The sequence below is a fragment of the Durio zibethinus genome, chromosome 5, assembly GCF_047325235.1.
Source record: "Durio zibethinus cultivar Kanyao isolate XHJ-2024 chromosome 5, ASM4732523v1, whole genome shotgun sequence".
Taxonomy (NCBI): Eukaryota; Viridiplantae; Streptophyta; class Magnoliopsida; order Malvales; family Malvaceae; genus Durio; species Durio zibethinus.
The window spans coordinates 1,007,506-1,018,898 of NC_143166.1; the positions used below are offsets into that span (position 1 = coordinate 1,007,506).

The 11,393-nt window shown below is 36.3% G+C and overlaps 2 protein-coding genes across 9 annotated transcripts; one reads left to right on the forward strand and one right to left on the reverse strand.

Annotated features, from left to right (window-relative positions):
• Positions 1 to 343: 343 nt before the first annotated feature.
• LOC111283195 (putative serine/threonine-protein kinase PBL3) lies at positions 344 to 11,051 on the reverse strand. Of its 8 annotated transcripts, none has more exons than XR_016342041.1 (9): positions 10,632 to 11,051; positions 9,396 to 9,742; positions 9,173 to 9,308; positions 8,527 to 8,663; positions 8,293 to 8,416; positions 7,189 to 7,666; positions 5,847 to 6,000; positions 2,897 to 2,966; positions 344 to 935 (listed from the first exon to the last, which is right to left on the reverse strand). XR_016342041.1 is itself a non-coding variant. In XM_089760481.1 (7 exons), the coding sequence occupies exons 1-6, from the start codon at positions 10,693 to 10,695 to the stop codon at positions 7,212 to 7,214; spliced, it is 1,263 nt and encodes a 420-aa protein (XP_089616607.1). In that variant the 5' UTR covers positions 10,696 to 11,051; the 3' UTR covers positions 344 to 935; positions 7,189 to 7,211. The 8 variants fall into 8 exon arrangements, 3 of the variants coding, with proteins under 3 accessions (XP_089616607.1, XP_022727382.2, XP_022727381.2); XR_016342040.1 differs by having other exon boundaries at positions 4,033 to 6,000; XR_016342042.1 differs by lacking the exon at positions 5,847 to 6,000.
• On the forward strand, positions 4,638 to 6,843 carry LOC111283197 (putative serine/threonine-protein kinase PBL11). The gene is made up of 7 exons (XM_089761429.1): positions 4,638 to 4,710; positions 4,830 to 4,898; positions 4,994 to 5,448; positions 5,524 to 5,656; positions 5,776 to 5,912; positions 6,053 to 6,176; positions 6,288 to 6,843. The coding sequence occupies exons 1-7, from the start codon at positions 4,638 to 4,640 to the stop codon at positions 6,659 to 6,661; spliced, it is 1,365 nt and encodes a 454-aa protein (XP_089617555.1). The 3' UTR covers positions 6,662 to 6,843.
• Positions 11,052 to 11,393: the final 342 nt, after the last annotated feature.

The following is an 11,393-nucleotide window of genomic DNA, read 5'->3' on the forward strand; positions in this document are numbered from 1 at the left end:
TAAAAACTGCATTTATCCGCTTTACCAATATGACAATTGGCGACAATGTTCTTCGTCCTATCAATAAGTACAGGTTTCCCATTGATCTCCCACAGCTTGAGACATTGTGGTTAACGTACTGGTTCAACTGGAAGGTCAAAATTTGACGACTTTTTCCTACTACTTTCACATTATTGAACTACACTTGCTTATTTCATTTTTTTTCTGGTACGTGTTTTCATTTCTGATTTGATTTTGCTGCTTGAGTTGATTCCGGAGAGTTTATCAACACATTACAACCCTAAACATTTATTGATCTTGGAAGTTTTCCTACTCCAACTTGACCTTTTGTGGGTAGCAGATGTTCTAAAAGTTTTTCCATTGATACAAAAATTGGAATTACATGTGAGTTTCACGATGAACTTGCCTTTATTAGCAAACTGACGATCATTCTATACAGAAACAAAGTTTTGGAGAAACAAATTATGGAACCTTGGAATTTAAGATCAATACTTATAACAAGCCCTAGCTAGCCTCTATTGGGTTATTCTCTGAAATGATAAGAATGTGACAATTTTATGGAGGCATTCAGGTTTTGAACAAGAAAAGTCACATCCTTGACTATTTTATTTTGGAATGCATGGCAGCTACGGAACTGCGATTATATTGATAGAGAAGGAGAAATAAACCGGCCTTCTAGCTGTCCTCATTCTCATCTTAAGGAAGTTCTTATTACAGGTGCATATGGTAACATGACTGAGATTGAGATTGCCGTGTATTTACTTAACAATGCGATAGTTCTTCAGAAGATGGTGATTGACCCACGTATCAGATATTATAATCGTTCTGGAACTTGTGAAACTAGAGAAGCTTGTGCCAGATAGGCTGCAATGGGACGGTAGAGGGTCTTTGAACATCTGATAGGTGAAGTTAGTCCCCCTGTAGAACTGCTGATTCTGTGAATACCAATAGGAAGAATCTGAGCTCATAATTCTTGTTAATAACTCAATTCTTAATTTGAAACGATAAACATGTAAAATGCAAGTTACTATAATGTGCCAGTTAATAAAAAGTGTCACAGACATGGCTTTTTCAGCCATTGACATTTCCTCTTGTATGTTCCAAAAACAGTTTGGAATTGTAGCAATTTGGCTGTACGGGGACCATTAGAGATGAGAATAAATCATACATCAAAAGTAATTGAAATAGAATCTAGCAAGAATTGTGGTCATAAGTTCTTGCATACCTTCTGTCGCCTTACGCCATACCTCTCTTTTGTCTATTCAATAAAAGGAAAAACACACCTTTGCACGTCAATTAGAAAGTTCATATCCAAGCATTACACAGCACATGGACTTTTCTATTAAAACATTAAAACTTACTACTATCTTGCTTCATCAGTTAAATTGAACCAGGGCAAGATCCATAAAAAAGAAGAAGATTGTTTCAGATTAATCTTCTTACGTTAGTGATGGAGTTTTTTGTTGGACCAATCTGATTGATAATGCTCAAAATAGAAAGTTATGGTCCAATTGGAATGCCAGTACCAATTTATATATCAGATAAATTTGTCGGGTTCTTTTGATTCAATTAGCTTCGTTTTTAACAGAGTTCCCAGCTGTAGCATGTTGGATGAATCACATTTAGTTTTACTATTAGCATCACCTGCTGTCTTTCCTTTCAGAACATTAACAACAAATGACATTAGGATTTCTCCCAAACATTGATAATAAATTGCTTAAGCCTAACTCTAGGGAACATTGGATGAGAGATTACTTCAACTTGGTTTGGTTGGTTGGTAACGTACTGGCAAATAACCACACTTTTCATTCACAAAGAGATTAGTGTATGGCAAGTGAACCTAGACACAGCTGTGGGAAAAATGGGAGGTAAAGAACACAAAGAGTGTCAGATGGCTGTTGCTGTATACTCTTCGTGCTTTTTACTCAAATATCCTTTCCAGACCTTCCTTTTCAGCATACTCTTAACCAGAATCCGGTGTATAAACCCAACCAGAACAGGATTTTTATGTAGTGCAGATGCTACTAGAGATGTCACTAACAAATAAACAAACCTGATAAATTTCTCATTTCCTCTCTGTTGAATAGCTACTTCTTAATGACTTAATCTTCAAGGAAATAATCCAGGTTAATCTTGTCAAGCGTGAGGTATGGTCTCATATACTTGAAAAGGTTTTTTCCTTCTGAAAAGTGAAAAGAAAAAGTTGAAAAGGATAGACCTAATAGATGAAAGAGTTGGAAAAATCCAGAAAGCTTTCTGTCCACTAGCTACTATTGTTCTATACCCTTTATTTTCCCTCAAATATTGACCAGGTTCAGTTCCAGCAACATGAAAGCTGTGAATTTCACTTACTCCCAGTCATTTTCCCAACCACAGGTCACCATTTCGAGCTGTGTCAATATCTAAGCTTGGTGAACCTTGCCTATATATGCAGTGAACCTTCTGTGCCATTAATATACCAAGAAACTGTAAGATGAGAAAGGGAATGTCAGCTGTTCCCTGGAGTTCCCCGGACCACTTCACTACGGCTATTTTAAGACACTTAACCGAGGAAAATTTTGCCCTAATGTAGTGTTTGGGGTAACTCTGACTACTTCATCTTTTTATGTAATTCATTGCCGTTGATGAAACCGTCTCTTCCACTCATGTTCGTGGAACATGGTTGTGGGATCTCTCATGTCATCCCCTTTCCCTGTGCCCCCCTATCCACCAACAACATTGTCAACTGGTGTAGAAACCCACAGCTAACCTGTGAGATATTATCCGCTTTGACTCAAAAGTCTCACGATTTTGTTTAACAAAAAATGCTTTACAAGTATGAGTTCAAATCTCTACATATATATAATAACAGATTCTCAAAATATCCCAACAAAAGATTGAAACATTACAAACTTACTTCCTTAAAGCTTGATATGCCATCAAACCCAACACAGAACTAAGACCACATTGGGATTAGGTGACTCCAACTGTAAGCAGGCAAAATGAAAACATCAGCCCTCGTGCAAAAGGGTTAAGCTTATGCCAAATAAAAATGAAAACATATAAACTACTGTAATGAAATTATTCCTGGTAGACTTGATGGAATGGCACGAAATGTTTATGACATTGATAAATAACCAACTTCCACTACCAAAAATTTATAACAGAATAACTTTCCAGCAAAGGAAGTATTCGAGGTGCTTTGTATATTAATTCTCAGTTCTGCAATTAGACAAGGCTGCTAGTTAAGAAATTCATCACATATCTACGTAAGATAGAACTACGGCTATACATATAAACTACAATCTGCATGAATACACAGAAAGGCATCTGAAGATAGACATCGGATGATTACAGCAGTTAATCTTAAATGTGTGACCATCCCTATTATATCATCCAACGTCAACAGAGATATCATTTGGTAGTCACTACAACCATTAAGGACACTCATGACAGCATAAGTATGTTCTTTCTAGAAACTTGTCCTTTTTAACACCACTAATAATGCAACAAAGCCCAATAGCATAAACAAGATTAAAAATCTTTTCAAAAATAAATATAATTAGGTAGAACAAAAGAAATTATTAAAATTATGAACATGAAAAAAACGTACTAAAGTAAAGAGTGGTGAGTATAATTTGATACAGAGATTGCTAGTGCAAATGATGTGCTGAATCTTGCCATGGACAAGCATGGATTTGAATTTTGGAGGCAGATCAGGTGCCCTGCGAGGAATATGAAGGTTCCCTATTGCCAACACTAACACCATCCCTCTATTACCAACCAAACGGCTTTCCTTCATTCTACACTTACAAAAAAAAAAAAAAAAGTTTTTCTTTTTCTCTCTCAATGCTCAATCATCCTCAAAACCTCCATAAACCCAGATCATTTCTCAGCAATTTATTGATAAAACAGGACTATCCATATAAAAAAATCAAATTTTCACATGCAAAAGATCAGCTTTTAAACCCATTAACAGAAAAATAATAGTCCAATAAACTACAAACTCCTATGAATAAAGTAAAGAAATTGTAGGGAATGATCGTTAATTACCCATTAAAGAGAAAGAAGAAGCGATCATTAGCAACGGTTCTTAAGTAAAAACAAAACCAGACTGATTCCTTCCACTCCGTGGCGCCAAGTTGATGTTGTTAAACTAAAAACATGGAATATTTGTCCATGTTAATTTTGTTTTTAATATTTTTTTTCCTTGGTAGCACATTTTTTCCAACGGGGTGTTTGGTAGTGGGCTGCTCTTATCCCGAATTAATCTATGTTATATTCCAACTATATTTTGAAAGGAACAATGTGAATTGTCAGTGTGTATAGAAAGTTAACTACAAGTCTCTGTACAAATATGATCTGTCCAGTAACTTTGTTTTTAACAGGATGGATAGATGATCCCTCATCTTCCCAAGGGTTTGAAGTTAACGATTACATTGTTTTATTGTCTTATTTTAAGTTAAATCACTTGAAACTCACATTCTACTAAACCTATGTTGCATAGTTATCTCAGCATAACAGCTTTACCTAGGTTCTAGGATCTTAGTAAGTCTGCTATGTTCATCATTGCTCATATCCAAAACATTGATATAGAATCATGATTCCAAAGCCTTTCTTCAAAGGCTTCTAAGTTCAGCTTCATCAGTTGGGTGATTATGGGAAATTGTTTTAGGAAAAAAGCTCATGACCCCAACCAACCACAACCTGAACCAGCTCACCCACCTACTGGTTTGTTTCTCATTTCTTGTTTTGTCTGTCAAATTTTCAATTGAAACGTATTGTTGACCTGGACATGAATCTTTTTTAGCGCATTGAAATTATGTTTTTATGTTTCATTTCTTTTCAAGGAGTTGATGCCATTCAAAGTTCTCGTCCCAAGATCTCCACATCATCAGCTCAACAGCAGACTTCATCTGGTCCTTCAAAATCTTCATACCAAGTAGCCTTTGTTTTCTTAAGAACTGTTTTAACCATGAATGACCCGCTCATGTCCTTTTCATTCTTGACGCAGCAAAGTCTTGTAAAGACGAACAATATGGTAAGACAGGCCAAGAGAGAAACAAGCATGATTCTTCACATTCACGTAAAGGTATAAAAACTACTGAATTCCCCAATTCTGTAAAAAGAGTTTATTTCCTAGTGGCATGCCCTATTTCCTTTGTAGAAAGGCGTAGGAAGAATAAAAAGAATTGTTCTCCAACAACTCCAAAAGATTGGCCAGTTTCAAAAGTGGAGAAAGTTGGATGGGTTCCAGCTCGAACCATCAACTGCTTTTATTACAGTGTCTTGAGGGCTGCCACCAAGAAATTCAGTGATAAGAATTTAATTGGAGAAGGTGGTTTTGGAGGTGTGTACATAGGATATATAGATCCATGCAGTATGAAAGCCGCGAAACCAGAAGCTGGCAAGGCAGTTGCTATCAAGACGCTCAGAAGAAGAGGAACACAGGGTGAAGAAGAATGGCTGGTATGGTTCTGATCAAATTATCTCCCAACCTCGCTTCATTGTATCTGAGAACTATATATGTTCTGTTGAGTGCAGAATGAATTGAGATTTTTAAGCACATTAAATCATCCAAATGTTGTGAAACTTGTCGGGTATTGCTATGAGAGACATCATAGGATTTTGGTTTACGAGCACTTGACCAACAGAAGTTTGGATGCTTTCTTAAGTGGTAAAGCTCAATACTGTACTTACCGCGCCATAGACAAATACTTGAAACATTAAAACAATGTCGAGATGTGCTGATGCAATGATGGAACTAACATTAACAATCTGCAAATTGGCATACAGAAAACGATACAGAGCTAAACTGGAGTAGAAGAATCAAAATAGCCGTTGGAGTAGCCAGGGCAGTAGATTACCTTCATGCTCGTGCGAGGCCAGTTATTCATCGTGACCTTAAAGCCTCCAATGTCCTTCTTGATGCTGTTAGTCTCTTATCATGATACTAATTTCTATGCTTCTGATTTACGCATACACTAAAATCTTGCCCCAAAAGCTTTTAATGGATCCTGGCTGCACAAAGTATTCATTTTGTAAATATTCAGCTATGCGGGTCACATTGCAGGAATTCAATCCTAAACTGTCAGATTTTGGACTGGCTCGGTATGGACCCCTAGACGACCAATCACACGTTTCTACAAAATTCCTTGGCACGCGAGGCTACTTCGCTCCCGAATACTTTAGAACAGGTATATATTTCAGCTTATCATTCGAAGCCAGAGAGTTTCGTATATGGGAGAACAAATAGGTTTACAGTTTACACCCTTCAATACGAGCTAAACTTTATAAACAATTCGCAGGACATTTGACGGTGAAAACTGATGTATACAGTTTTGGAGTGGTACTCCTAGAAATATTCTCTGGCAGTGTTGCAGTCCAGAAACATACAGACGGCACCATGAGGGATCTAGTTATATGGGCTAAACCACATCTAAGCAACCAAATGGAACTTCATAACATCATCGACAAGAAAATAGCAATGAACATTGAGAGGGAAGAAGCTCAAAAATTTGCTTCAATCATCCGCCAATGCCTTAAGTCAGACCCTAAGGATCGACCCACAATGGGTGAAGTACTAGCAAATCTAGAGCAATTGCAGAATGACATGTTACTACTATTCAATTTGAACACACTTAGACTATCCAAATACCATAGAAAGGAACACATATTTTAACAAGCTACCAAGAAGTAACCGATGTCATATGTAAGTTTCTTTTTGCTCATATTGCTCAGCTACAGAAAAAGTCGTCTTTTAATATCCCTTTGAACTCTATATCTTTTTGTAGAAATGTAAAATATTCTGATCCACTTATTTATGATTAATTTTTTTCTTGAAGATAACCTAACTCGTGATATTATATGCAGGCTAAGCACTTTCTTTATATAAGAACAAAGATAATCATATTCTACAACATGATTAACATTATGCATAGGGATTATTATTCATAAAGACTAGGATAAATGTTGGGTTACATCATAAATACAAGCATCAAAATTCATTGAATCGAAATAAGGTTAAGATTAATATCCATCACCGAAAGGAAGGTACTAATTTGCTAATGAAAGAAAGCAGACTACCACAATGAGAAACTCTAATCCTTCCGAAACAGAGGAGGTGCTAATTTGAGATATGAAATGCAAAATTGCATAAAAAAACACTAAAAAATTACATGTTATAAGCAACAAAACAGATATACATACACATGGGAGATTTACGGATGGAATCAATGTACTCGTGGGGATTGCCTGTGAGATCGTAACGGAGATGCACTGGGTGTTAGATGCGAAGGAGAACGATGCTGTCTCATCAGAGATTTCCGAACATGAAGTGGAACTGAGTGCTGTTCTGATTGAGGGTGTTTGGATGCATTTTTAGGGGCCTCGAGCTGCTCCAATGCTGCCAAAACTTCAGACATTCTAGGCCTGAGTTTAGCTTCACTACTTAGGCACCGTAAAGCAAGGGTAGCAGCTGTATAGGCACCTTTCTGGGGGTACTGACCCCCCAACTTAGTGTCCATAATTCGAAATAATTTTCTTTTGTCACGCAAATAGGGTTTTGCCCAGTCTACTAGATTCTGCTCCACACCAATTTTTGTTTTATCGACAGCACTTCGTCCCGACAGTAGTTCAAGCAGCACAACTCCAAAGCTGTATACATCACTCTTAGCTGTCAATCGACCTGTTCAAAAATGAAAGCCTTATTACATGTAACTTCTGAATAGATATAATATGCAAGCTCCATTTAATTGAGAACAATCTCACAGAGAACACATTGAATCTGAGTGCCTACTGTTTTTTCAGACAAACAGTTTGCATATGAAAGATAGAACCCAGAAAATAGTTGCTTTGCCTAAGTATCCTACTTTTGGACCAAAGGCACTGCATATAGAAGACAGAACAGACAATATGCTGCCTTCACTTTAGATAACTTCACTGAAACTAGAAAAACTGTTAGATAATTAGAACTGGCCACTATCAGACTGTAACTGTTCTTATCTGGTACATTTTCCTCATTAAGAAACATGAGATATTGAAATTCAGAGTAATCAAGAGTCAAGGTATCAGAAGTAGTTGCAGACAAAAAACAAATGAATTTTTAAGTTCAGCCGGATAAGTTTCATTGTCAGAGATTTCAAAGCTTTCTTTCTCCAAGTGCATTTGTAAAGCAGATGCCTTCTCAGATTTAAGATAAGATTTAATTTTTCAGCAACAAATATCTCTAACAGCAAATTAAGATAACTAAGAATTTATGAGCAGCCTTCAGAAAAAGTAAGCATAAATGTGGGATTTCACTAAATCTCATACCTGTAGCAACATATTCAGGTGCTGCATAGCCATGAGTACCCATGACCTGAGTTGACACATGAGTCTTATCACCAGTAGGCCCTGCCTTGGCCAATCCAAAGTCAGAAAGTTTTGCATTGAATTCCTGCAGCCAATGGATTATTACCATCAGCAACATATATAAAATTTATAATACATACAATTTTAGACATAATATTAGAAGGCACAATTATTCTTTTTCTTTACTTAGCATACCGCATCTAGTAGAATATTAGAAGCTTTGAAATCACGGTATATGACTTGGGATTTTAAATCATGAAGGAAAGAGAGCCCTCTAGCAGCACCTATGGCAACCTTAAGCCTCACTGCCCAAGAGAGTGGCTGTGGCCCTCCTGTAAAACAAGACATAGCATCAAAGGTTATAAAATACTTTCCACAATATCCAGATATACTACTGTTTGGTTGTTTAAGATACAATAGTGCATGGGAAGCCTCCTACAGGACTCATCATTAATTCTAGCCATGGCAACTGTATGTTGCTTTATGGGTTCAGAATATACTTGCTGTCAAAGCCGTGTGAAGAAATCCAGACAGGTATGAATGAAATAATACTCATTATGTTATAAAGTCAAAAGGAACCAGAACAAGCCAATCAACTTCACTTTATGTCATCCAGGCAAGACCAATATTTGTAATAGCGACTGAAAACATATGAAAGGAAAGGTTTCCAATTCCCTTGTTATGTTTTCAAGGCAACTATTTGAGGATAAAAATTAATTTCCATAGAGTAACAACATATAATATAATCGAATTGGATTCCAAAAACCTTCCTTAAAATTAATGGACACAATACTTTTAAAAGAATGATTTTCTGAAAAATTTTATAGGATGTGATACTTACTTCTAAACAGATGATTCTCTAAGCTTCCCTTGGGCATGAACTCATAGACCAAAAGTCGGTTCTCACCCTCCGAGCAATATCCAATCAACTTAACCAGATTTGGATGATGAAGTTGGCCAAGATAATCAACTTCCGTCTGAAATCAACAGACTATCAGTAAAACACACACACAGGAAAAGCAGAAGGAATAAAAAGATAAAGATGTTATAGAAATGAAACCTACCAACCACTCTTTGTGACCTTGAAAACCTTCAGGTTTAAGCTTCTTGACAGCAACAACCATTCCTGATCCAGGCTTTGCAGCAGCTAATGTGTGTTCATCAACCCATCCTTTAAAAACATAACCAAAACCACCTTCACCAAGGAGACTGTCAGGACGAAAGTTTCTGGTGGCATTCTTCAACTCATTGAATGAGAAAGGTTTCAAATTGGGGGATGACAATATTTCTCCTTCGGTCCTTGGTGTTGGAAGACATCCAGTACTACTTGTTTCACTGAAAGATCGAATGGTCAAGCTTGAAGGAGCTGAAGAACGACTGGTCTTGCTGGAAATTCTTGAGCCTCCTGATGCTGGAAAGAGAAAAACGAGTTCCTGAGTTCCAGTTGCTAAATAAAGAACATAATACCGTATCAATGCAAACGAAATTCAAACATTAAGTTATCTAACATCTATGGTCTTCCCATGAGGGTGTTATGCATCACGCAACCACCTAGTGGGTAATTAATTTTGTTTATGGAGCATGTAATATGAGAATACACATTATTGTATTTCCATATAAACCTCTCCTTAATTTTTTGAAGCAAATGTCTTTTATATCTAGATTATGAAAGATAATAAAATAACTCGGGACTTAGATATAAATTTGTCCATACTCACTACATGATGATAGTGAAGTCACAATTGACCTAGTTAACCAGACAAATTTATTTCAATAAAGGTTTGCCACATACATCCCTGTTTAAAACTCTGCAACAATCATTAGTTAAAAAATCACAGATTATGCATATGTGATAGCACTCCAAGCAAGCACCTACTGTTCTTGTACCTACCATTGCATTTCCTTCAAAACATAAGTTTGTAGTATATCTTTTTCCAACAAGAACCCTGCATATTCATGTAGTTATGAACATTCCAAACTTTATAACAAAAAATTTGCAGTAAAGCTAACACTTTCTTGTAGTTTGCATGCTGAAACTCATAAAAAAATTCATTAGAAAAAGAGCACCATTGACCATCCAAAACAAAATAGTTTCAAGTGAACTAGATCTATTCCCAACACAATCTCTTGAACTGAAACTCAAGAAATTGAAGAATAGTCTCAAGAATCTAGCTTTGAGCACCTCTTTTTATACCTTGAACCAGCACTAAAAATCCATCCAAAAGTCTTCAGAAAAACAATAAACCACCAAAACAACAAATACCCATCAAAGGAAAATTTTAAACGAAAGAAATGGTTACCAGAAGTTGCACGAGGGCTTTGGCTGTAATTAACTCTAGTAGAAGAAGACAAGCAGTTGCCCATCAGAAAGAAACTAGTACTTCACAAAAGAAAATAAAAAAGAAAAAAAAAATACTTCTCTTTTCTTCTTTCTTTTCTTTTATAAGAGCTAACAATTCAACAAGTCATGGAAATTTCTTAGATCCCAAGAAGAAAGGAAACTGAAAAACGGCTCTCTTTGGATCAGAATCAGTTTCTCTTCCATGGAGCTTTAGTTTGGTATGATTTGGTCAGTCAAGCTGCACAACTTTTGAAAAAGAACTAAATTATCGGTTGAAAATAAGGAGAAAATGGAAAAATCAAAAAAGAAAGAAACAGAGAGAAGCTAAGCTCAGGGAAGAAACTGGAGTTCGGGTTTTTTTTCTTGTCATCCGGGGTGTGGGGGAGAGAGACCAGACTAGACAAGATAAGACAAGACAAGACAAACGCGTGGGCAGGGCCAAGGGGAACTTGGCCTTAGCTATGACGTTTGCAGCCACAAAGGCAGGCAACTCGACTCGCTTGCTTGACTGGCTTGTTGTTGATGGCAAGCATGAATTCTCTTCTTCAAGAGCACTTCTATTTACACTCTAATTTGTTTTTATATTTTATATTTTATATTTTTTAAAATAAATTATTTAAATACTCTGTTCATAAGTTTTGAAATATTCATCATTTTTTAAAAAGTTATAATACTTTTAAAAATATATTTACGAAAAAACATAATATTTTTTCAAAATATA

Coding starts and splice junctions, on each gene's coding strand:
- LOC111283197 (XM_089761429.1), top strand. CDS start 4,638: ATGGGAAATTGTTTTAGGAAAAAAGCTCATGACCCCAACCAACCACAA. Junction 4,711..4,829: donor ACCAGCTCACCCACCTACTG/GTTTGTTTCTCA, acceptor TTTCTTTTCAAG/GAGTTGATGCCATTCAAAGT. Junction 4,899..4,993: donor TCAACAGCAGACTTCATCTG/GTCCTTCAAAAT, acceptor TTCTTGACGCAG/CAAAGTCTTGTAAAGACGAA.
- LOC111283195 (XM_089760481.1), bottom strand. CDS start 10,695: ATGGGCAACTGCTTGTCTTCTTCTACTAGAGTTAATTACAGCCAAAGC. Junction 8,417..8,526: donor CTAATATTCTACTAGATGCG/GTATGCTAAGTA, acceptor CATTGGCTGCAG/GAATTCAATGCAAAACTTTC. Junction 7,667..8,292: donor ACCTGAATATGTTGCTACAG/GTATGAGATTTA, acceptor ATTTTTGAACAG/GTCGATTGACAGCTAAGAGT.